The following is a 23,622-nucleotide window of genomic DNA, read 5'->3' as shown; positions in this document are numbered from 1 at the left end:
GCTCCGGAGACCATACGCTTCATCGGTGCCATCTCCGACCACCCTTTGCTACTACTGGTTGATGGGGGCAGTACCCACAACTTTGTTCAGCAACAATTAGTGACCCAATTAGGCTTATCCTGCCGAACCACTTCTCCTCTGCGTGTAATGGTGGGTAATGGCCAATATTTGGAGTGCCATTCCATATGTGAAGCCATTTCCGTCCAAATTCAGAATCACAACTTCACGGTCGACCTCCATGTCCTCCCAATCTCGGGTGCCAACGTGGTCCTCGGGGTTCAATGGCTTAAAACACTAGGCCCTGTGTTGACTGATTACTCCACCTTAAGTATGCAATTCATTCACAATGATCAATTAATCACCTTGCAGGGGGATCCCGAGGCTAGCCTGAGTTCCATGTCTTCGTCCCAATTCCGCCGTCTCTGTCGGACCCAGCCCCAGGGACTTTATTTTCAGATCACGATTCTAGCTAATGACACTCCACCTTCTTCCCCAGACACCTTACCCCCTTCCCTTCAAGCTCTGCTCACCAAGTATGCCGTCCTCTTCCAACCATCTCCGACACTTCCCCCACCACGTCCCACTGACCACCACATTCATTTATTACCCTCATCAACTCCGGTCAACGTCAGACCGTATCGTTACCCCCATTTTCAAAAGCAGGAAATAGAATTGCAAGTTGAATCAATGCTTCAGAAGGGTTTAATCCAACCCAGTACTAGCCCCTTTTCATCCCCGGTCTTATTAGTGAAGAAGCATGATGGGTCCTGGAGATTTTGCGTCGATTACCGGGCACTGAATTCCCTCACCGTCAAGGACAGATTTCCGATACCCACTATAGACGAATTACTGGATGAATTGGGGGGTGCTCAATGCTTTTCGAAGCTCGATCTTCTCCAAGGTTATCATCAAATCCGCATGCATTCAGAGGATATCCCTAAAACAACATTTCGAACTCATCACGGACATTATGAGTTCAGAGTGATGCCCTTTGGCCTCTGCAATGCTCCATCTTCTTTTCAGGCCACAATGAACTTCATTTTCAGGCCTTTTCTTCGTCGCTTCGTCATCGTTTTCTTTGATGACATACTTATCTACAGCAGCTCTTTTGAAGATCACCTGCGTCATCTGGACTTAACCTTCCAGGTTCTCCTTGACAACCATTTTGTTCTTAAGAAATCTAAATGTTCTTTTGGTCAATCGCAGGTTGAATATTTGGGACATTTAGTTTCCCAGCGTGGTGTCGAACCCATGTCCGATAAGGTTGCTGCCATTGTTAATTGGCCTCAACCTCATTCCACCAGAGCTGTTCGAAGCTTCTTAGGGCTCGCCGGTTTTTACCGGAGATTCATTCGAGGCTATGCTATGATTGCTGAACCGCTGGTCAAGGCCACGTCAGACCCTTTCCGATGGACCCCACAAGCTCAACAAGCCTTTGAAGCTCTTAAATCGGCCTTGTCCACCGCTCCTGTTCTTTCACTTCCAGACTTTCAGGAGCCTTTCACAGTTGAGACGGACGCCTCCGGCAATGGCATGGGTGCCATACTATCACAGAGAGGACACCCTATTGCCTATTTCAGCAAGCCATTCCCTAAGAAACTCCTCCGGGCCTCGACTTATGTTCGTGAATTATTCGCGATTACTTCGGCCTTGAAGAAGTGGCGCCAATATCTTTTGGGCCACTCATTCACCATTGTCACAGATCATCGGAGCTTGAAAGAGTTGCTCACTCAGGTTATTCAGACACCCGAACAGCATATGTACTTAGCAAGACTAATGGGATTTGATTATCAAATCCAGTATCGCTCCGGGAAGCATAATCAAGCAGCTGATGCCCTGTCACGGTCGCCGGACTTCCATCCTTCACTCTCGCTGCTCTTATCCATTCCTTGTTTGACCTTTCTTGAGGAATTACGCCAGCAGTTAGCCAACAATCCTCAATATTGTCAGCGCCAACAAGACTTCATCAATTCTCCGGCCTCCTACCCTGATTTCACTCTTAGTCAAAATTTCCTCCTCTACAAAGGAAAAATTTGGTTACCCCGCGAGCTTCCTCTTATTCAGACACTCATGCAGGAATATCACGCGACTCCGATGGGTGGCCACATGGGCGTCGCCAAGACGACGGCTAGGTTATCGGAAAATTTCATGTGGCCGGGACTCCGTTCCGATGTTGCTACCTTTGTGGCTAATTGCACAGAATGTCAATTTACCAAATATGAGACGAAACGCACGGCCGGTCTGCTATGTCCCTTACCTGTTCCCTTTCGGCCATGGGAGGATCTCTCCCTGGATTTCATCACGGGGCTCCCCTCATATCAAGGCAAAACGGTGCTACTTGTTGTTGTGGACCGCTTTTCTAAGGGCATTCATTTGGGTATCTTACCCACTGCGCACACGGCACACATGGTCGCCTCTCTCTTCATTGACATCGTGGTCAAACTTCATGGTCAACCCCGGAGCTTAGTTTCCGATCGCGACCCTCTTTTCATGAGTACCTTTTGGCAAGAGCTTTTTAAATTAAGTGGTACACGACTTCGAATGAGTTCAGCCTACCATCCACAGAGTGATGGTCAGACTGAAGTCATGAACAGAGTCATCGAGCAATATTTGCGGGCTTTCGTGCATCGCCGGCCGGGAACCTGGGGCCGCTTCCTTCCTTGGATTGAATTATCTCATAATACCTCCTGGAACGTCGGCACGGGCTCTACACCATATGAAATAACGTTTGGGCGCAAACCTTTCTCTTTTCCAGACTATATTACGGGGTCTTCTAAATTAGATGCGGTGGACGACATTCTGAAGCACCGCGAGGAAGTCTTTCTTTGCATCCGTCAGAAGCTTTTAAAGGCCCAGGCTGCCATGAAGCAAACTGCTGATGCCAAGCGGCGTGAAGTTGAGTATGAGGTGGGTGCTTGGGTGCTCTTAAAACTCCGCCCATATCGGCAGCGTTCCGCCAAGGAAGCTCCGGCCAACTCCGGCAAGTTAGCTAAACGCTTCTACGGTCCCTTTCTGATTCTCGAAAAGATTGGTAAGGTTGCTTATCGATTGAAACTACCCGAGGGCGCGCGAATTCACCCCGTCTTCCACTGTTCACTTTTAAAACCTTTTCATGGTGCCTCCGTCACCAGTGATACACCTTCCCTGCCGGACCAATTCCTCAATAACCAGCCCATTATCTCTCCTTTAGCTATTTTAGATACACGCCGTGCTGCGACACCCGAGGGGTCATGGGAAGTCTTAGTTCAATGGAAGGGATTACTACCTGACGACACTTCTTGGGAAGATTGGGAACAGCTGAAGCAGACCCATCACCTTGAGGACAAGGTGATTCTCCAAGGGCCACGGGAAGATGATAGTAACAGAGCAACACCAGAAGAAGAAATAGAGAAAGCAGCAGACATGAACACAGGGGTACAAACAGCAAAACCAAAAAGGAGGATTACCAGGCCCGCGTATCTCAGAGATTATGCTTGAGGAAGGAATTACAAATGACGAGGAGCTGAGCTGGCAGCACAGGATTTGCTAGATCACAATGTCTTTTGTTAGGAAGCATCGAGAATCAAATTCCGTTATGCAGATATTCCTGCAAATCTGATAATTACATGTAGCAATTGGCATTATAAATATATGTAAATAACTAGCAAATGAATAAGAACAATTACGCTCCTTCTTCCTCATTCTCGTGATTCTTTCTCTGTCCTTTTCTTCTTTTCTGGGAGGCCCCTGGCCCTCGAAGCCAGCACTTGAGCACGAGTCACGTACCAGAGATTCTAGGAACTTTGTTTTTTCATAGGCCAAATAGGATATATTAATAAAGTTGGTGGTTTCGTAAGCTATGTTAAGGCCCCAAAAATCCTACGATTAGTTGTTTAAATCGTAAAAAATAATGATAGGCTGATTCTGCACCCAAACCACGGTTATATCATATGCAGCTTCTACTACATTAATATTGTCTTTGTTGTCTTCATCTATTGGCGCTTACCAGTCAGTTAAGGATTTCAATATTTGTCTGAATGTTTCAATCTTCAACAACTACATTCACGAAACCCATTGATTGAGGAATAATCAGTTCTCGACAGAGGGGAATTTGGTACGATATAAAGAGGGTTTGATATTTGCACATCAATTTTTTTAACATCAAGCTCATAGCTTCGTGACTTCTACATAGTAAATTAGTAACCAATTCTTTAGACAGATCTTTATGTAAAAGTGATAAATGAGAATGACATACAAGAATCCATTTCCTGAATCAATAAGAGAAGAAACAAAATAAACACTTTCTTACAATACTTTCAAGGAACAAAAAAAACATTATATAGTACACTTAAATAAAGCTATCTGAGTGACATTTAAATTTGATTCATCATTGAGAAGGACAAGAATCCTGAGAAAGTAAATTTTGCTCAGATACAATCAGCAGGAGACTAAGATGTAGAAGCACTTGTATGCAATGCTACTAAGGAAGCATAATCACCTCCCTTGTCAAGTAATGCTTCATGCTTTCCCTTCTCTGCTATGACCCCATTTTTAACTACTGCAATTAAATCTGCACCCTTAATAGTGGATAACCTATGAGCCACTACTATTGTGGTTCGGTCCACCATGACACGGTCTAGTGCATCCTGAACCACTTTTTCAGACTCAGCATCCAGTGCACTTGTGGCTTCATCTAGCAGTAATATTTTTGGGTTCTTCACTATAGCTCGTGCAATTGCCACACGCTGCTTCTGTCCCCCAGATAATTGAACTCCTCGTTCCCCTACTAACGTGTCATAACCCTGCATATTGTTTTCAACTTTTCAGACCTATATTCATATAATGTCTAAATAACATGTACTAATTCAGAATTTGAGAATACTATAGATGGAGTAGAGATTGAGTTAATAGAATACTGCAATTTACCTTCTGCAAACTACTAATGAACCTATGAGCGTTTGCCAATTCTGCCGCAGCTATAATTTCTGCCTCGGTTGCATCTCCTTTTCCATATGCAATATTGGCTCGGATGGTGTCATTAAACAACACAGGCTCTTGACTTACCAGACCCATCTGTTGTCTTAGCCATCTAACTTGCAAACTTTGGATTTCTTTTCCATCCAGTATAATGTGACCTGAGTCTGGGTCATAAAATCTTTGTAACAATGAGATCACTGTCGATTTTCCACATCCACTTTCTCCAACCAGTGCTACTGTCTGTTCATTATATCAGTATACTCAGTCTATAAGTTTAGGATGAACAATTTAGAGTAGTGAAGAAGAGACAAGATGTGCAAACTAAAAGGTTACCTTGCCGGTATGAATGGTCAAGCTAAGATCTCTGAATATTTGAACATCAGGTCTGGTAGGATACTTGAAACTGACATGCCTAAGTTCAATCTCTCCTTTGACTTCTTCCAGTGTCATTCCAGAGTCATCACTTGGGTCTATTTCTGACTTTCGGTCAAGAATTGCAAATATGGAAGCAGCAGCACCTTTTGCTTTAGTTGAATCAGGGACCAAAGAGCCAGACTGAGAGATTCCCAAAGCTGCCATACTGAGAGCAAAAAAGACCTGCAAATTGGCAGATGAAATCATCGATGCTAAAAACATGGTGGAAGCCTAGTGCACATCACCATCCTATCTTGGTGATTAATGGTGACTTGGCAATAATTGTGCCAACGAGAAGAGAAAAGTGATAAGATATTTTACATGGTGAACAAGTTAGGAGAGTAACTTACCCGGAAAACATCTGAGAATGAAGATTTGCCATCCTCCACCAGTCGAGCTCCAGCATAAAAACTGGTTGCATAAACTGCATACAGCATAAAGAATGATACTCCAAAACTAATTCCACTGATTATCCCTTGCCTTTTGCCTGTCTTAATTGGTCCTTCACATTTTTCCTGGTACAATTCCATCACCTTCTCTTCAGCACAGAAAGAAGCAACTGTTCTTATACTCCCCACAGCATCATTTGCCACTTGACTCGCTTCCTCATACAATTTCTGTGGGCATACAGAATATCAGTATTCATATCATATAGCTAAGTCAAAAATGCATTCTGAGCATATGCTAGTAACATTTTTCATCCATGCTCATTAACATAAGTAAATTTTCCTCTCCTATTAGTATGATGCCAAAAATGTTAAGAAATGGATTAATTACTTATATTCAAAATTATCACTTCACCTCCCCTCAAGTTGAGAACACATTTTCGTATTATTCATTCACAATGTTATTTGATGACTTAGTAGAAGTCAGGAACAGACCTTTGTATCTGCACTGAATCCTTTCAAGAACTTTAATTGCACATATCCATTTAGTCCTAGTAGCGGCACCAAAGCAAGGATTATAAGAGCAAGCTGCCAGCTCGATTCGAAGGCAATTATCAATGCAGCTATTGCTGTGGCAATATTTTGAACCAGCAAACCAAGTGCATCCCCAACCAAAGCTCGGATAGAAGCTGCATCAGTAGAAAGCCTTGATCCAATTGCTCCACTTGAATGCTCAGCTTCGTCAAACCAACTTACTTCCATGTGAACTACTTTCTCAAAACACATTTTCCGAATTCTTTGGATCAATTTACTCCCAGCAACACCAAAAAAGTAGAATCTACCTGGATAAACAAGTAATGATACCGCACCAAGTCCAACAAACACTATTGCCCAAACTTTTGAATCTTTACGGAGTTCATGATGTGGCTCATAGAAAATACTTATCATTTTGGTAAGCAAGATACTAAAAACTGGTAATATCACTCCAGTTAGCACAGCAGCTACAGTCCCCATCAGTAAAACTGGAATCTCTGGCTTGTTTAGGGAAGCCAGGCGATAAAGAGGCACTTCTGGTGGTGAAGGAGCTGTTGGTGGAGGATCTTGAGGCCCTTCGCCTGTAGCAGCTTCTATGAAGCCAACAGATGTGGGCACCCTAAATGATGCTGAGAATGAATGGCGACCACTGTTTCCTACTCCCAGTGACTCTTGGCTTATAGATCGTAAGAAAGAAGACCTTTTACTTGAATGTCTTCCAGAATGCCCAATACTTCCAGATTTGTCCCTGTTGTCTACATTCTTTTCAGATCTTTTAATTTCTTGTAGTCTGATAAGCTGGCTATAGGCTCCATCAGGATCCTTGGTGAGCTCCGCATGTGAACCTGATGCAATGAGGTATATAGACATTTAGTTTTCGCGAACCTTCTAAAAATGGAGTCATAGAAAAGATAGATTTCTATTACTATATAATATGTTTACCGCTTTCAACTATTTTTCCCTGATGGATAACAGCAATGGTATCAGCATTTCGTATAGTACTTAAGCGGTGGGCTACAATGACAGTTGTTCTGTTTATCATTATTCTGTCCAATGCCTCTTGCACAATTCTCTCAGATTCAGCATCAAGGGCACTTGTAGCTTCATCCAGAAGTAGGATTCTTGGATCTTTCAAAATTGCTCTTGCTATTGCCACTCTTTGCTTTTGACCCCCAGAGAGCTGAGTACCATGCTCGCCAACCATTGTGTCTAGTCCCTAAGTATATAATTCATAAAAAATTATTGAGGTGAAAGGACCCCTTTAATGACAAAGATAGAAGTAAGAAAAAAAATTCTTGTCTTATACACTATGAGGAATTGGAATCAGTTTCTACATTTAAATGGGGTTTAAGAGCTCACCTGAGGAAGTTTATCTATAAATTTGGCAGCGTTAGCTAGTTCTGCTGCAGCTCTGATTTCTTCATCAGTTGCACCATCCTTGCCGTAGGCAATATTCTCTTTTATGCTACAAGTAAAGAGAACTGGTTCCTGGCTGACTAGGCCTATTTTCTGTCTGATCCATTTCAGTTGAAATTCTCTGAGGTTGATACCATCAATAAGTACTGCACCAGACTGTGGATCGTAAAATCTCTCTATCAAACTAACAACTGTGGATTTCCCACTCCCACTTTGTCCCACCAAAGCTGCGGTAGTGCCACTTGGTATTGAAAGCGAAAATCCATTGAATACCAGTTCATCAGGTCTTGTAGGATAACTAAAGCAAACTTCCTTGAGCTCTATATCGCCACGAATGTCATTAATCTTCAGACCAGTTGTGCCGTAAGCATCAATTTCTGGCTTCCTTTTAATTGTTTCAAACATCTTAAAGGCTGCAGCTTGGCCAGCAGCAAAAGCACTCAAGCTTGGAGATGCCTGCCCAATAGAGCTGGGATTGGAATTGTAGTTAGTTAGGATAATATAATATCTAATTATCTATTCATATGTTCTGAGTTTGCAAGTGGGAGGAGGGAGTTAGCTAAGTCAAGTTTAGAAAATGTAGGTTGATTTTAAGAAAGAAAAAGAAACAAACAACTTACAAGGAGCCAGTCAATACAGCAAATATTATGGTCACGACCTCGCCTCCTGTATATCCTTTCTCTATTACCATTTTTGCACCAAACCATACAGCCAGACCATAACTGCACATTAAAACAAAGTAGAGCACGCCAAATCCCAAACCAGAAGCTAGTGCCTCTTGCACTCCAGTCTTGTATGCCTTGGTTAAGGACTGATTGTATTTAGCTATAGCTGGCCTCTCCCCAGTGAATGATGCAACCTGCATTGGAGGGATAAAGTCATTTATATACTGATTATACTCTGCAATAAAATAAAATAAAAAAGAGTTTGTTGTTTCTGGTGTGCGTACAGTTCGGATAGAACCAATTGTCTGCTCTACTACAATTGCTGCTGTAGAATAAGCAGCTTGTCCTTCAGATGATGCTTTTGAAATAATCACAGTTATCATAGCCCCGGACAAGGCAAGAAGTGGAATACAAGATAACATGACAACAGTTAGAAGCCATCCCTTGATGAATGCTACAACAAAACCTCCAAAGAAAGTTGCCACTAACTGTATGAACTGTCCCACCTGGTACGAAAAAGGAGATAAACAATATAAAAAAAAGAATATGCAAATGTTTGCCTTGAACTCTTGCTTTTATGGTGGTTCACTTATACCTTTTCACCCATGGCATCTTGAATAAGAACAGTATCACCTGACATCCTTCCAACAACCTCTCCAGTACTAGTCTCTTTATCAAAGAAACTGACATCCTGCCTCAAAATTGTTTTAAGGTATAATCCTCTAATTCTTGCAGCTTGTCTATTCCCAGTGATCATCCAGCATGTCAACTCTGGTACATAGCAAAGCAAACAAGGTTTCCTTTTTAGTCAGAATGAGCCAAACTAAATAGTTAGCTAGATTGTAAGAACGAACAGATAATCTGATGTACTTACGCAAAAATGCCGCAAAAAAGGTACCCACAGCCAAGTATACAAATTTCAGGGACACCTGAACACAGTAATTCATTGCAAAATGTTAAGTTCTAACTTCTAATGATACTGTTTCACAAATATAAACTAGTTACAGCAAAAGGGGTTGTTGAGGAAATACCTTGGAAACTTCATCCACGACCTCGTCAGTGTTACTGGATTCTCCAAATGCATTGATCAGACTTCCAAATATCAGAGTCATTAAGGGCATGGAGATTCCATTCCCAATGGCACCAACAGTCCCCACAAACATCAACAAGAGATCCAAAGGATCAGCAAATGAGAAAAGCTTGTATAAGGGTACTGTTTTGGCGGGTTCATCTTTGTCATCCCTCTTCTTTGAGTCATGATTGTTGTTAATGTTAGGATCTCCATTCACACTGATATCCCCTTCCATTTCAATGGAGGAAGAGTCCTTTTGCTCACAAGCCCCTCTACCAATGACTTTAAACCTAAAAAAACTACATGAAATGCATCAATTAAGATAGTAACACAGAACAACAAAGTCCTCTTCAAACAGTAACTTCATCATGAAATCTCATTATTTCTTTTTCTTTATCTTTTTTTCGTTTCCTGGTTAATTGTGTGTGCACTGAGTTTGTCAAGTTTGAAAAGATTTCAGCATATATATAAAGATAATGGTAACAAGTTAACTCTATCAAAAACTACAGCAAACAGTGGAGAGATTGGAGTGCATGCAAAACAGAAGAAGAAATGAACCTTTTACAACAAGAAGCTGAAGCAATATTTGCCTTCAGAGAAGTTGGAAAACTAGCCGTAGAAAGCAACAAGAGAGGAATGAATTAAAAAATAAATTGTCGCTTGGGAAGTTGAACCCGGATGCCAACTTCTATATAGTACAATGGGTTGAATACCATATAGCATTAGTCAAATTAATTACAAGTATGGACTTTTACCTTTCTTAGCCAGCAAGCTAATTCAGTAATTCTACTCCATTTTTTCTTCTGACTATCGAAGTCCCATATTAATTCATTTGTGTGCTTTTTGAAATTATGAGTATTTAATTTAAAAAGTTTGTGACTATAATCATCCCAACGTGATTTATTTTCTTTTATCAACTTCTTAACGTGAATACATTACATATCAGTGTTACGTTCAAATTAGGACATTTTTCATAAATGTTTTAAAAGTTAAATAGGATTTTTTTACCCCTGAAAATCGAAAACAGCATCAAAAAATTTATAATAATTTATTCATCATATTCAATCAATTAACCTAAAATTTCTTAAAGTCAAATAGGATATATGGGATAAAAAAAAGACCATTTCTCAAAATGCATCATTACTTAATGAATCTTAATTGATAATAGATTATAAGACAAATATATTTAAGCCTTATTTATTTTACAAGGTCACAAAGTAAGCAGGTTGGTTGCTTCCTTAGCACAGGGTCGTGATGAAATTGCCACCCAACACGAGTGAAGAGAGATTAGTCGTCCGTACTTTTCAAAAAATAAAATAAGATCCAAAGATGCGTTACGTGATGCCCAAATAAGTTAACACTTTTCCGTATTCCCTACTTTTCCACCTTTGAAGATGAGCATTGAGGACATCAGAAAAAGGAATAAAAGTATTCGGGTAAATAATGATTTTTTGTCTCTGTAATTTTCTGTTAAATGAGTTCTTAAAAGATACAAAAATATAAAATTTAATTTTTAAAAATATAAAAAATGCGATAAATATATAAAATAATCTATGTTTCACGGAAGAATAAATTTCTCAATGATTACCAATGTGGGTTGTCAACATAAGGGCATAATTATAATTATGACAAATTCGTTCATATAATTCATCTTTGAGGGGCGCATTAGTAGAGTGAAAAAATGAAAAGTCGAACAAATATTATAACAAATATGTTTGACAATTCACTTAAGTGACAAATTTGTCTCTATGTTACGTATAACGTTGACGAACAGAAGTTAATAATTTACAAGGACTAAATTTTATATTTTCATCTGAGAGATACATTTATCAACGGATTACACATTCAGGAACAAAAGTGTTATTTACTCAAAGTAATTAAAACAATTTACCATGTCAAAAAAATAGAAATTATTTAATCTTCATCTAAATAGTTAAAAAGGTCAATAAAAAATATTAACTACCATTTTAGTCATATCTTTAATTTAATATACAAATGTTGAATTTTTTGTATTTTATTAGGCAACAAAATAGAAAATCTTATATTTCTAGAAAACGAGGAAGCGCGCAACATTGACCACCTGGTCTTCCTGTTTGAGCTTTCAACGTTGCCCAATTTCTTGGCAATTATTTGGAAGCATCGTTGAGACACTGTGACACATACAGATACAGTGAAACAATGGGGAGCAAAAAAAGAAGTTCATATTTATTGCTAATCTCTTTCGTAAAATGTTCTTCCATGATCACAATTTGTTACCTGAAAAGTCAACACTGTTTCCACGATTCTTTGGTATAATTTTCATCCACCCGTGTCGTCCATTTTATTTTACTTTTCTTCTTCGTTATGTGACGAAATAACCTACCCACGACCCAGATGCTAATTTAATTTACATTACCTACAATTAAATGGAGAAAATAAATGTAGATGTACTGAAAATAAAGCAGCGGAACATCCTCTCTCTCTCTCTCTCTCTCAAGTCTCAGTGTAGAAATTAAAAAAGTTATCGTATTTTAAATGAAAGCGTATGTAAGGGATATTTTTAACGAAAGTGTTTTTTTGATATAAAAAAATCTTTAACAGAGTGTTTTAAGGAATTTTTTTATCAGATTTAAGAATGTTTTTAATCTCTAATATCTTTAAATTTATTTTTTATCTTCATTTCTAAATTAAATTTAATATTTTTCAGAAAAATGGTCAATAATTAAATATTTTCGAATCACAATATAAATTATTATAAATTTCAATGATTATATATTTTATATATTTAAAAGTATTTATTTTTTAGGTTAAAATATATTTTTTATTCTCATAAATATAAAAATATTTAAAATTCGTTCATATAATTAAAATGTGTCATTTTTATGTCTAGAGTAATATTTCGGATATCCAAACTCATGTGTATTATTTTTTTGCATCGATACATGCATAATTGATGTAAAAAAATTACATTTGCATTGATTATATGCATAATTATAATATATATATATATATATATATATATATAATTTATCTAAACTTACTTAAAATTATTTTACACGTCATTCAATTATAAATTATTATTCAAATTAGTTTAAAATAATTATTTTAAAAACTAATAAATTTGTCATATATAATAAATTATAATTGAAGAATATTTTTCAGTATATATTCATTTTTTCTCTTTTTAAAAAAGTGTTTTTCAATAAGCAAATATAATTTACTTCTGAAAATAAGTATTTTTTTAAGTAAAAATTAGTTTAAAAAAACACATTAAAAAAACATAAAACTGCTTATTTTATTTAAAAAATAGTTCAAACATTTTTTTAACAAAACTGTTTTTTTTTTAACAAACATACCCAACAAACCATAGATATACACATTAAAAGTGCTTATACAAATTTAAAGTTTTTAGATACATCATTACATAAACAAGACATTGTCATACTCTAAAAATAAAAATGAAAAATGAGAAATAAACCATGATTAAAAAAATTAAAATATGAACAAGTAATATGAAAAATGGTCACCCTTCATTTTTTTTAGTTTTTTAAATAACAAAAAAAAGAATCAAGTCACCATTTAAAAATTAAAAGAAAAAACAATGTGCACACACATTATAAAACCGTGATTACAAATGAAAATTAAAAAAAAAAAAAACACCATTCGCTTTATTATAATTTCAAAATAAAAAAATAAAAATAATCAAGTCATGATTTTTTTTTAGAGGATAATCAAGTCATAATTAAAAATTAAGATTCATATGTGCCCCGAAGTTTAATTTTATCAACTTTCGTCTTGTCTTTTTTAAACTAGCTCAAGGTGTTTTCTGATTACCAATAAAAACACGAGTTTTGTCAAAATAAACAATCCCAGAAAAACCAATGGTTCATAAATCGCACAAAAACAAACCTAAGGAGCATGAACAATTCCAAAATAGAGAGAGAGATGATTGAAGCAGAGAGGGTCCAACATTTTAGTGTGTATTTGTATTATTAGGGTGTTAGCACTTTTTCAAAGCAAGTTCAACAAAAATTATGACCATACAAACACAATGTTTTGGGGAGGGTGTGCTTCCACATGATATCCGAATAACCCGTTTAATGACCTCCCCACAACTATTTCTTTAAGCTAGCTTACTCTCAATAACTTATTTAAATAAAATAAAAATATTAAAAATACATTTTTAACATATAATAATTATTATTGATTATAAATTATTAAAAATCACAAATTTTTGTGTGTTTTAATGAATCCTATCTTTAGTTTCATAAATTTTAATCAGTTTTAACTAATAAAATATATATTAAAAAAGTGTATTAGACAATCCTTTAACCTGAGTTTAACACATTTTTAATAACACAATGCTTATTTATAAATTAATGCTCTATTAAATATAATTGTAAAAAAAAAAATCAATAACTGTCATAAAGTTGAAAATTTGAGCAACAGTCAAAGTTTATTCAGGTGAAGTTTACTATATAATTTTTAATAATCAAAATTATATATGAAATAACATTAATGTGAATAATTTAATGCTTTACTAAATATAATTGTTAAAAAAATATTACTAAAAAAATATCAATAATCATTATAAACTTAAAAATTCAATACGCAGTCAAGATTTGTTCAAGTTTACTATATAAAAAATAGATAATCAAAATTGTATATTGAATAGCATTAATGTGAACAATTAATGTTTTATTAAATACAATTAATGGGAACAGTTTAATTTTATTTAATATACATTAATGTTAAAAATTTTGATTTATCTATTTAAAATTATATATTTGAAGATAAAATGTCTCAATTAAAAAATTAAAAAAATAAAATTACAAATTTAAAAAAATACGAAGATAGAAATTATATTTTAACAAAAAATAATCGGTGACTATTATAAAATAAAAAATTAGGCCAACAGTCAGTGTTCAAATAAAATTTACTATATTCTTTCAATTTTATTTTACTATATAACGTAGATATATTTAATCATTATCTTACCTTTTTCTATCCGCATGTAATCAACATCTTACCACACACAATTGTCAATCTAAAATAGATTCGAGGCACGAAATATAATTAAATACAAACAATTAAGTAATTCACTATAAATATAATCTTGATTGTAACAAAAAAAAATGATCAGCTATATTCAATAAAAAATAATTAACAAAAATGATAACAAAAGGAGAAAATCTTAGGGTGTTTGATTTGTCTATCTTATGTTTTCATTTTCACCGAAAACAAAAAAATAGTGATAAAAATGTGTTTAATTGAATTTTTGAAAATATTTTCAGCGAAAATGAAAACAATAAAATTTCGTTTTAAGCAAATTTAAAAATAAAAAAAGACAAAAAGTGAATACATCTTAAATTTTTAGTGTTTTTATTTCCTAAAAACAGAAAACAAAAAGTCAAACAAAATATATTTTCAGAATTCTAATCTTTTGAAAATAAAAACAGTTTTCAAAGAATAAAAATAGAAAATAAAAATACAAATCAAACACACCCTTAGATAGACACAAATCCAACACATCATTCTTAGACACCATCAATAAAAATTTTATAACTAATAAAATAAATAAAAAAATCAAAATGTCAAGTAAAATTATATTTGATAATCTTTCTTTTTTATTTTATAATCTTCTTCCTAATTTTGTTTGCTAAATTGCATTAAAATTGAAATATATATAAAGTATTTTAATTCGAATTTAGAAAATATAATTTAAATTTAAAAATAATATATTTTGGTGGTGTAAAATTGTAGAGTCTTTTATTTTAAATAATAACTTATTAATGCAAATAAAAAAAAAAAGTTGATTTTGGTGGCCCGGGTTGGATGGCAGTGAGGAGAAGAATTTTTTAAATAATTTAAATAATAAAAAATAATATACCATTAATTATACTTAATTATCACATCACCACTTAACAAATGATACCAATAACAAATATTACTATAAAACATAACAAAAATTTTAAATAATTAATTAATAAAAAATGAATTTTAAGTAAAAATATAAAAATAATCTATTTTTTAGTATCAAAATATATTTAAACCAATAGAATAAAGTCTCACTCCACTTTTTTGAACTTGTTTTAATACATATTTTTCACTTTTTTAAACCTGTTTTAATACATATTTTTTTATCCGTTTTTGCATCTCATACACTTCATAAATCAAATTTCTATGAAAAGTTTTCGATTTACCTTCAACATTAATAGAAAACATGAATATTATACATTAACAAAATTATTTTAAAGAAATTTTTATTTCAATTTATTGTCATTATAATTAATTTATTTAAATTAGGTGTTTAATTGTTTCTATAATTTAAATTATGTATTTTTTTATAATTTATCTGTACTTGATTAAACTTTTTCTGATCATAAAAAATATTACTAATATAGTTTTTAAGATATTTTTGGCATATTTTTATATTGGTAAAAATTTATTATACAGAACAAAATTTTGTTATTTAAAAAATTTGGTCCATAATCTGTATTTTTAATTTAACAAAAAATCAGGAAGAAAATTTGAAAAAAAAGAGAATGAGTATCAAATTTAATTTTTAGTTGATATTCTGATTTTATTTTATTTTATTAGTTATAAAATTATTAGTTATACCTAAGAAAGATGTGCTAGGTTTGTATTAACAGATTTTCTTAAAGCTACCATGAATATCACTAACGCAATTTAAATAAAGAAAAAAAATCTAATATTTTATTTCCTTGGAGCTTAACCTAACAATCCCAATCTGAATATCTGACCAAATCCAAATTCCAAATTCCAAAAAAAGAAAAAAGATTCTCTCTGTTCAGTGTGTTGTGTCACTTTGCAATAAGTTGTATCCACAACACAACACAAGTGTTCACTCTTCACTTCCAGTGTTTCCCAACAACACATTCTTCTTCTTCTTCTTCTTTTCACTCTTCTCTGACTTCGATCACCATCCATTCATGTACGCGGCAGAGGTTTTCCGCGTCTTCGCCGTGCGCGGCGGCAACGCTTCTCCGGCGGTGGCTCCCACCACCAACTGCTTAAAAATCGCAGCTTTCAGCACACCCACTTTCCGTAACAGCGTGAATGCGAGGTGGGCGAAGGCTTTGACGCTCTGTCGCTGCAGTGTTGACTCAAAGTCCTCCGTCGGCGACGAAGTTTTCTCGGTGACTCAGTCGAACAAGTCCGACGTGGACTACCTCGGAGAGAGCACCAAAGGTGATTTGAACGTCAAGTTGGAGCATCTTGAGGCTTTTGGTAAAACTTGAAACTTCTTTTTTCTTCAAAATTCCCGTTTTTTCACATCCAAGGTTTCAATTTCGAGTTTTTATTGTATTTTGGGGTGCGTTTTTTTTATCGATCAAGTGGTGTTTCTGAATGTGAATGTTTCTTTGTATCATAGAATAGGACATTGGACCATATATATATAGTCGTTTGTTCCTTAATGTACTGGGGAAAAAAAATCAGCTTTTACCGATTTTATTAGCTTCTAGTGCATGTCTTTTATTACCGCCAACTAGTTTTCAATGTTTACTATTTATACTCTCAATCAACCAGAATTTATATTAGGTATCTGACTTTTAAGGTAGCTAACTAGTTATTATAAATGTCAACAAATTTATTACAATTGTGATTGGATGATACTATAGAAGCATCGACTATTTGTTTACTCTTACTAGATTGAATATGGTTTTGTAATTTTATGCTAAACAAGGCAAATGTTGGTCCCCTCTCTTGTAGGAATTGATGGTCATGCTTCATTAGATGGTCCAATTGAGGAAGTGGCTAGATCAGAGGCAAGAAAAGCTGAGGATTTGCTACAAGACTTGGGCATTCCGGTGCAGTAGACCTGCTCCTTTTTGTGTTCTTGTGTAGAGCCATTCTTGGCTGGGAAGTTGATTCATGTTCTATAAGTAAATATCACTTTGTTTGTGTTTTTGTGTAGAGCCCTTCTTCATCGAGAAATTCGCCTCGTGGAATATTCTGCAGCCGTACATTGAATTTGCGGTCCATTAGTGCCATTGGATATGACATGGACTATACCTTGATCCATTATAATGTGATGGTACACTTCTGTTCCATGTACCATATAGTCTGTATGAACTATAATAACTCTAATCACTTAGCACACAACTATAACTTCCTTTGTTCAATTTTCAATTGTGTTGTATGTGACATTTATAAACAAAAATTTCTGCAGTACACCACCTTTGTAATTTTAGCGTAAGGTAATACTGACTCTACTGAATCATTAAACGAGTCAATGCTCAAAACTATTTTATAATACTACTTCATTCTATTAGTTGTTGTGTTTTACCACATTGGTAAAAATACAAAGTATTTTCCCCTTACTCTGTGCTTGATGTTTTTATCCTTGTATGTTAAAATCATTAGCATGGTGCTTCAAATTATAGAAGTGCGAATTAGGTTATTTATTGTGTGGTTTTTACTTTTTCTTGGAACTGTAGGTTTATTTCTATTCTGGTAAATGGACTTTTATGATGTTGACTTGTGCTCTTTCAGGCTTGGGAAGGGAGGGCTTATGACTACTGTATGGAAAACCTTAAGAATATGGGTTTCCCTGTTGATGGACTTGCCTTTGATCCTGACCTGGTAGTTCTTTCTTGCAAGCTGAAGGCATTTGGCAATCCATATTATCTCTTTTTGGTTGAACTGATCTTTGCATTCCTTTATAAATTGTTCAGGTAATTAGAGGCCTTGTCATAGACAAAGAGAAAGGCAATTTGGTTAAAGCTGATCGATTTGGTTACATAAAAAGAGCTATGCATGGTACCAAAATGTTATCTACTCGAGCTGTTAGGTAAGTGTCAGTCTTCTTGCTCACCTGTTATATCAACATAAGTTGCAGTAACTTATCAAAACATACATCACTTTAGGCTGACACAAATCCATCTTCTAAAATAACTCTCATTTATGCATTAAAAGTTTGTGCATGAATCATCTACTATTCATTGATTGACTGTTGCAGCACAGCCTTCAAATTGATATATGATATGTATACACTATTAACACTCATGCATGCATGCTCACACACATTAATAGCTTAGTAGATGTCATTTGTCAAAAACTGGAGTAATAGTTTCTGTAGTGCCTTTTAATTTTGTATGCAATGGAAGTGAGATGTATGGGAGAGAACTGGTGGACCTGCGAAAGGAGAGTCGATGGGAGTTTCTCAATACACTGTTTTCTGTGTCTGAAGCTGTGGCCTACATGCAGGTATGTTGCAGTTGCTGTTGAAAACCACTAAACTTTCAGTAGCAGAGATATATTCTGATGTAATTTTATCTTGGTTTATGTAGCTTCTTTTTATCTCTCCAATGAGTCATGGGTTTTGTTGCTATGTTGAACATTGTTAGCTATGTCATATGAACCCTGATGGGGCAAGAGGAAAGTCATGAAAATGTCTATTCCTCTTGTTGACTCTTTAGAGGCCAACTAGGTATTCTAAATTTCAAGTAGGTATTGGGTTAAGATGTGTAGTTTGAATATAAGGCAGCTCCTGTAAGCTGCCTTGCTCTCTCTAATTCTTGATAATAACATGACTAATCATAGTACCTACCTAATAAAAAAGGAGGATACCTTTTTATTTAATGTAACAACGTCTTATTATGATGAGACTTCATTAATAATGTATTATTTCTCTCAGATGGTTGACAGATTGGATGATGGAACTATACCGGCAGATCTTGCTCTTGATTATAAAGGGCTATATAAGGTAATATGATGCAAATGTTTTAGAAACATTAAATAATGTATTTGGTTAGTGACGTTCTTTTTCTTTACCATTGCCACAACTTTCAGGCTGTTGGAAAAGCTCTCTTCTGGGCACATGTTGAAGGTCGCCTTAAGGTAAACACATTCACGTTGTTGTATTTGGCCACTGTGAAGTTATAGAATTGTGCTTCATTCGCAATGAATGACATATGAAATTTATGCAGAGTGAGATCATGTCTAAGCCTGAACTGTTTGTGGAGCCTGATCCAGAATTACCTTTGGCACTTTTGGATCAGAAGGAGGTATTACTTCTAATGCTTTATATTTTGCATAACATATAATTCCCTTCTATTTCTTATTTAGTTGTCTTCATTAAACAGGCTGGCAAAAAACTTCTACTAATTACCAACTCAGATTATCTTTACACAGACAAAATGATGCGGCATTCTTTTAATAGATTCCTTCCCAACGATATGGGTTGGCGAGATCTATTTGACATTGTAAGTTCATGTAAATTATTTCTTCCATATTTTTATTCTTGAGGAAAATTACTGAAACATTCTCGACATTGGAGGAATGAAATACACTATCTACACGTCATTATTTTGCCCTAAATTGACAACCTTATCTTATTATGAAATAAATTTTGCATAAATGGATATGGTTTTTTCATGGATAGGTAATAGTCTCAGCAAGAAAACCAGAGTTCTTCCAAACATCACATCCCATGTATGAAGTGGTCACAGGCGAGGGCCTTCTGCGTCCATGCTTCAAAGCTCAAACTGGTAATTAGTAGTTTGTCTGTTCCTTATTTTTTTGAATCATTTGCTTTTTCACTGTATAAGAAGATAAAGATTCATATTTTCTAATTAATTTTTTTAATTTTATAGGTTAATATATAAATCAAGACCATGGTTTTGAATACTGTCCTCTTTTTTTTTAACTAAAAAGATAATACAAGAACAATAGGGTTTGAAAATGAGAAATACATTATTTCAAAATACATTTTGAGACTTCCAAAAATGGAATACGAACCATACAAATTGAGACAAATGGGTTTTTTATTCCTTTAGCAAAACCAAAAAGGTTATATATTTTATCTAAAAAAAAGAAGGTTATATATTTGTATTTCGACATTCCTTTCTTGAATGCATCTGTTGCTGATAGCTTTTGGATCTGCTGCTGCCTACTTTACAGAAATGGGAATGGAGGGTAAGTCACAGATTGTAGACAAGTTAACTACTAATCTGACATCCACCAATACAAAGAAAAACACTAATGATATTTTTATGATGCATTAAAATTTTTCAACCACTCAGTTCTGGATATTTTATGTTTGATCAGATTCAGAAATAATGATTGTATTGCATCTTATTATTTCTGTGACGATAATATATAGCTGAAATGCAAAACGACTGTTGGCTGACGTTTTTTCTAAAATTTCTTTCAATACTATTCAACCATTCACCGTGTTAGTTTTCACTGTGGATAACTGGGCCGCTAATTTTAATACTTATCAATTATGATCATGGCACTTTATCTTACCCTCTTCTGTAGGTGGTTTGTACTCAGGGGGAAGTGCACAAATGGTTGAAAATTCCCTAGATATTCATGGAGATGAAATATTGTATGTTGGCGACCATATTTACACTGATGTCAGTCAATCAAAAGTCCATCTGCGATGGCGAACAGCATTGATTTGTCGAGAACTGGAAGAAGAGGTTAGTACAATCAGTTTATGTTTGACTCATGTTTCTGAGTAAAGAAAAATTCCAGAACTTAATTTTTCTCCTTGTGCTTTGTAAATGTTCAAACTGCAGTACAGTGCCTTGATTGGTAGCCGTGGTTATAGAGAATCATTGGTGGAGCTTATTAGTCAAAAGGAGGTTGTAGGGGATCTCTTTAATCAACTTCGGCTGGCTCTGCAGAGGCGAAGTAAAGACCGTCCTGCTCAAGTAAGTTTCAGTCATATAATCCCATTGTGTATTCCATTTTTATGCTTTATTGCGGTAATGGCAATACCTTTTACCATTGTTGGAAAATTAAAAGCATTAGGCACTTGAGAATTTTTTTTTGCATTCTAGTGATAGATTTGCTGCTGCTGCTATTAGTTTGTTTCCTTATACCTTCCTAATCTAAATATAATCATTCAATGCATTCATTGATCTTCCCAACATATCTCAGTAATTAATCATAGTTTATTTTGTTGTAAACTTATGACATTATTAGCCTAGTTAATAATTTTCTTTGATTTTGGAAAGCTTTTTCCTTCCATATGTTGAAGCCTTTTTTTACTCTTCAACTAAGCTTCGTGTGCCCAAACTACTCAGAATATTTACAAATTATCCCTAGATTAACCTTATCTGATTACTTGGTTTTCTCACTTTGTTTAGAGGTATTGGACATACCTTTTTATTATAATTTTTTGAAGTTATCCAGATAAGACTATTATATATTATTGGCGTATTGCTTTAGTACTGATTGAAAGATTTTCTGTGTTCTTAAAAAGACCCTAGCAGCAACTAATCTGGATGATGAAGACCTCACTGATAGCATGCAAAAGCTACTTATTGTTATGCAAAGACTGGATGAGAAAATTGCTCCAATGCTGGAGGCAGATGGGGAGCTCTTCAATTCAAGGTAAGTTCAATGGATAGGACTTTTGATTCAGAAGCTCCCTAATCGTACTTGATCTGTACTTAGTTTATTGACTTCTGCCACATGGCTAAATATGTGAACCTACTTCATGCTAATAACTTATTTCTCATGGAAAAAAATTACTATTTGCTGGTTTTTGAGTCCAGACTTCAGTCAATGTTTCCCGTGTTAAAATATTCCCTAAGATTATTAGAAAGATCAAAGATCGTCTGTCATGATATTTCTGAACCAGCAAACCTTCAATCCCCTCCCCACTGGTTACTTCTCTTTCGTGGCCACACAGTGAATGAAAAACTGTTCTTGGTACAGTGAAGATGAATATAAAAAATCAAAATCATTGTCATAAAAAACGAAATAGCAGACAAACGACAGGCCATATCAATAATCATAGTTTTTGTGCTTTTAATAAGATGCAGAGAAGTTGGGATATCTTATTTTTTTGCCCTTTACTATTTGGGTCAGGACTATTCCTACTAACAAAAATTTGGATGCTGCTTGTCTTGCTTTTTGGTTATTTTATGACTTGTTTTGCTATTAACTTGGTTTACACGTCTGCATTAGGTGGGGTTTTCTATCTCGTGCTGGGCTGTGGGATAAAAGCCACTTGATGAGACAAATTGAGAAGTATGTGGTTTAGTGGTTACTTATTGATGACCCTGATCTCTATTTTATCACATTACTCTTTTGATACTGAACTGTTTAAATTTATTATTGCAGATATGCTGATATTTATACATCTAGGGTGTCAAATTTTTTGTATTATACACCCTTCATGTATTTCCGCTCTCAGGAACAGGTATTCAGATGACTGTTTTTTAATCATATAAAGCATAAGGTTATTGTTTTGACTTTAAACTGACTTAGATATGCTTCTTTGTGCTCTGCAGAACCTTGCGCATGACTCATACACATACTATTGTTCACAACTTTATAATGAGAATTCTTCCTAGAGCAAAATGGAAGATAAAGGAGGATAAGTAGGAGAAATAAGAGTCTGCTGTTGACATTATGATCAGATGTTCATTGTAACAGTATTTAATGCAGTGATGATGATAACGATACCTTGTATTATTTAAACTGATATCAACCCTGTGTAGACCCCGGTAGCATTTTTCCCTTGGTCAAGTGGTGTTTTAGTTGGCCACTGGTTATAGAAACCCAAGCAAAGGGAGGAAAATGCCAGAATTTTGTTTCCAACTGGAAGGGAAATTGGCATGAATTGAATTATAATTCAGCAACATTCTTCATGTAACCAGATTGACAATTTGGCAAAACGTGGGAAGTCACTATTCACTAGTGTATCCTATATTTCGTTTTTATGAACTGTCTTCCCACCATCATGATAGATGTTATGCAATTCCCTTTATGATTTGATCTAGTTTTTTTTCTATATTTTATCTCTTTTACCATTAAAATATTTATTAAATTTTCTTATTATCCTTTTAAATAAAATATGATTTTATTATTTATTTATTTTTTTACTCATTCTTCCTACACTTTTTTATTTTATTTTAATCATTGTATTATTTAAGATATTTAATTTATTATTTGAACTTATACTTCACAAAATTGATATGATAAATGTTAGATTTATTTTATATGTTACTATTTTTTTTTAATAATTTTATAATAGATGATTTATTTTAATTGCTACTTTAATTAACAAAGTAAAAATATAATAATTACTTAATTCCATACTTTTTTTACTTCATTTTAAACTTGATTAAAAATATTTTTAGATATAATATAAGATTAATAGTAGAAAAATAAAAATAATTCATCTATAAATAAAAAAACTAAAAGGATTTAAAAT

At 34.5% G+C, this 23,622-nt stretch overlaps 2 protein-coding genes across 2 annotated transcripts; one reads left to right on the top strand and one right to left on the bottom strand.

The window, feature by feature from the left end:
- Positions 1-4,226: 4,226 nt before the first annotated feature.
- Positions 4,227-10,124, bottom strand: LOC100776122 (ABC transporter B family member 11). The gene is made up of 13 exons (XM_014769955.3): positions 10,002-10,124; positions 9,403-9,742; positions 9,246-9,300; positions 8,967-9,142; positions 8,656-8,877; positions 8,327-8,565; positions 7,650-8,175; positions 7,233-7,506; positions 6,252-7,135; positions 5,721-5,987; positions 5,290-5,553; positions 4,906-5,196; positions 4,227-4,781 (listed from the first exon to the last, which is right to left on the bottom strand). The coding sequence occupies exons 2-13, from the start codon at positions 9,676-9,678 to the stop codon at positions 4,428-4,430; spliced, it is 3,828 nt and encodes a 1,275-aa protein (XP_014625441.1). The 5' UTR covers positions 9,679-9,742; positions 10,002-10,124; the 3' UTR covers positions 4,227-4,427.
- A 6,073-nt stretch (positions 10,125-16,197) lies between these two features.
- LOC100815862 (5'-nucleotidase domain-containing protein 4) lies at positions 16,198-23,132 on the top strand. Its single transcript, XM_014769956.3, has 17 exons — positions 16,198-16,673; positions 17,157-17,254; positions 17,362-17,481; positions 17,940-18,029; positions 18,122-18,237; positions 18,554-18,653; positions 19,084-19,152; positions 19,239-19,286; positions 19,376-19,453; positions 19,532-19,651; positions 19,831-19,936; positions 20,709-20,872; positions 20,972-21,106; positions 21,661-21,791; positions 22,371-22,433; positions 22,527-22,605; positions 22,697-23,132. The coding sequence occupies exons 1-17, from the start codon at positions 16,376-16,378 to the stop codon at positions 22,757-22,759; spliced, it is 1,878 nt and encodes a 625-aa protein (XP_014625442.1). The 5' UTR covers positions 16,198-16,375; the 3' UTR covers positions 22,760-23,132.
- Positions 23,133-23,622: the final 490 nt, after the last annotated feature.

Source organism: Glycine max, chromosome 17 (genome assembly GCF_000004515.6).
Source record: "Glycine max cultivar Williams 82 chromosome 17, Glycine_max_v4.0, whole genome shotgun sequence".
Taxonomy (NCBI): domain Eukaryota; kingdom Viridiplantae; phylum Streptophyta; class Magnoliopsida; order Fabales; family Fabaceae; genus Glycine; species Glycine max.
The sequence above is the reverse complement of the archived record's forward strand: the minus strand, read 5'-3'. Positions and strand labels throughout refer to the sequence as shown.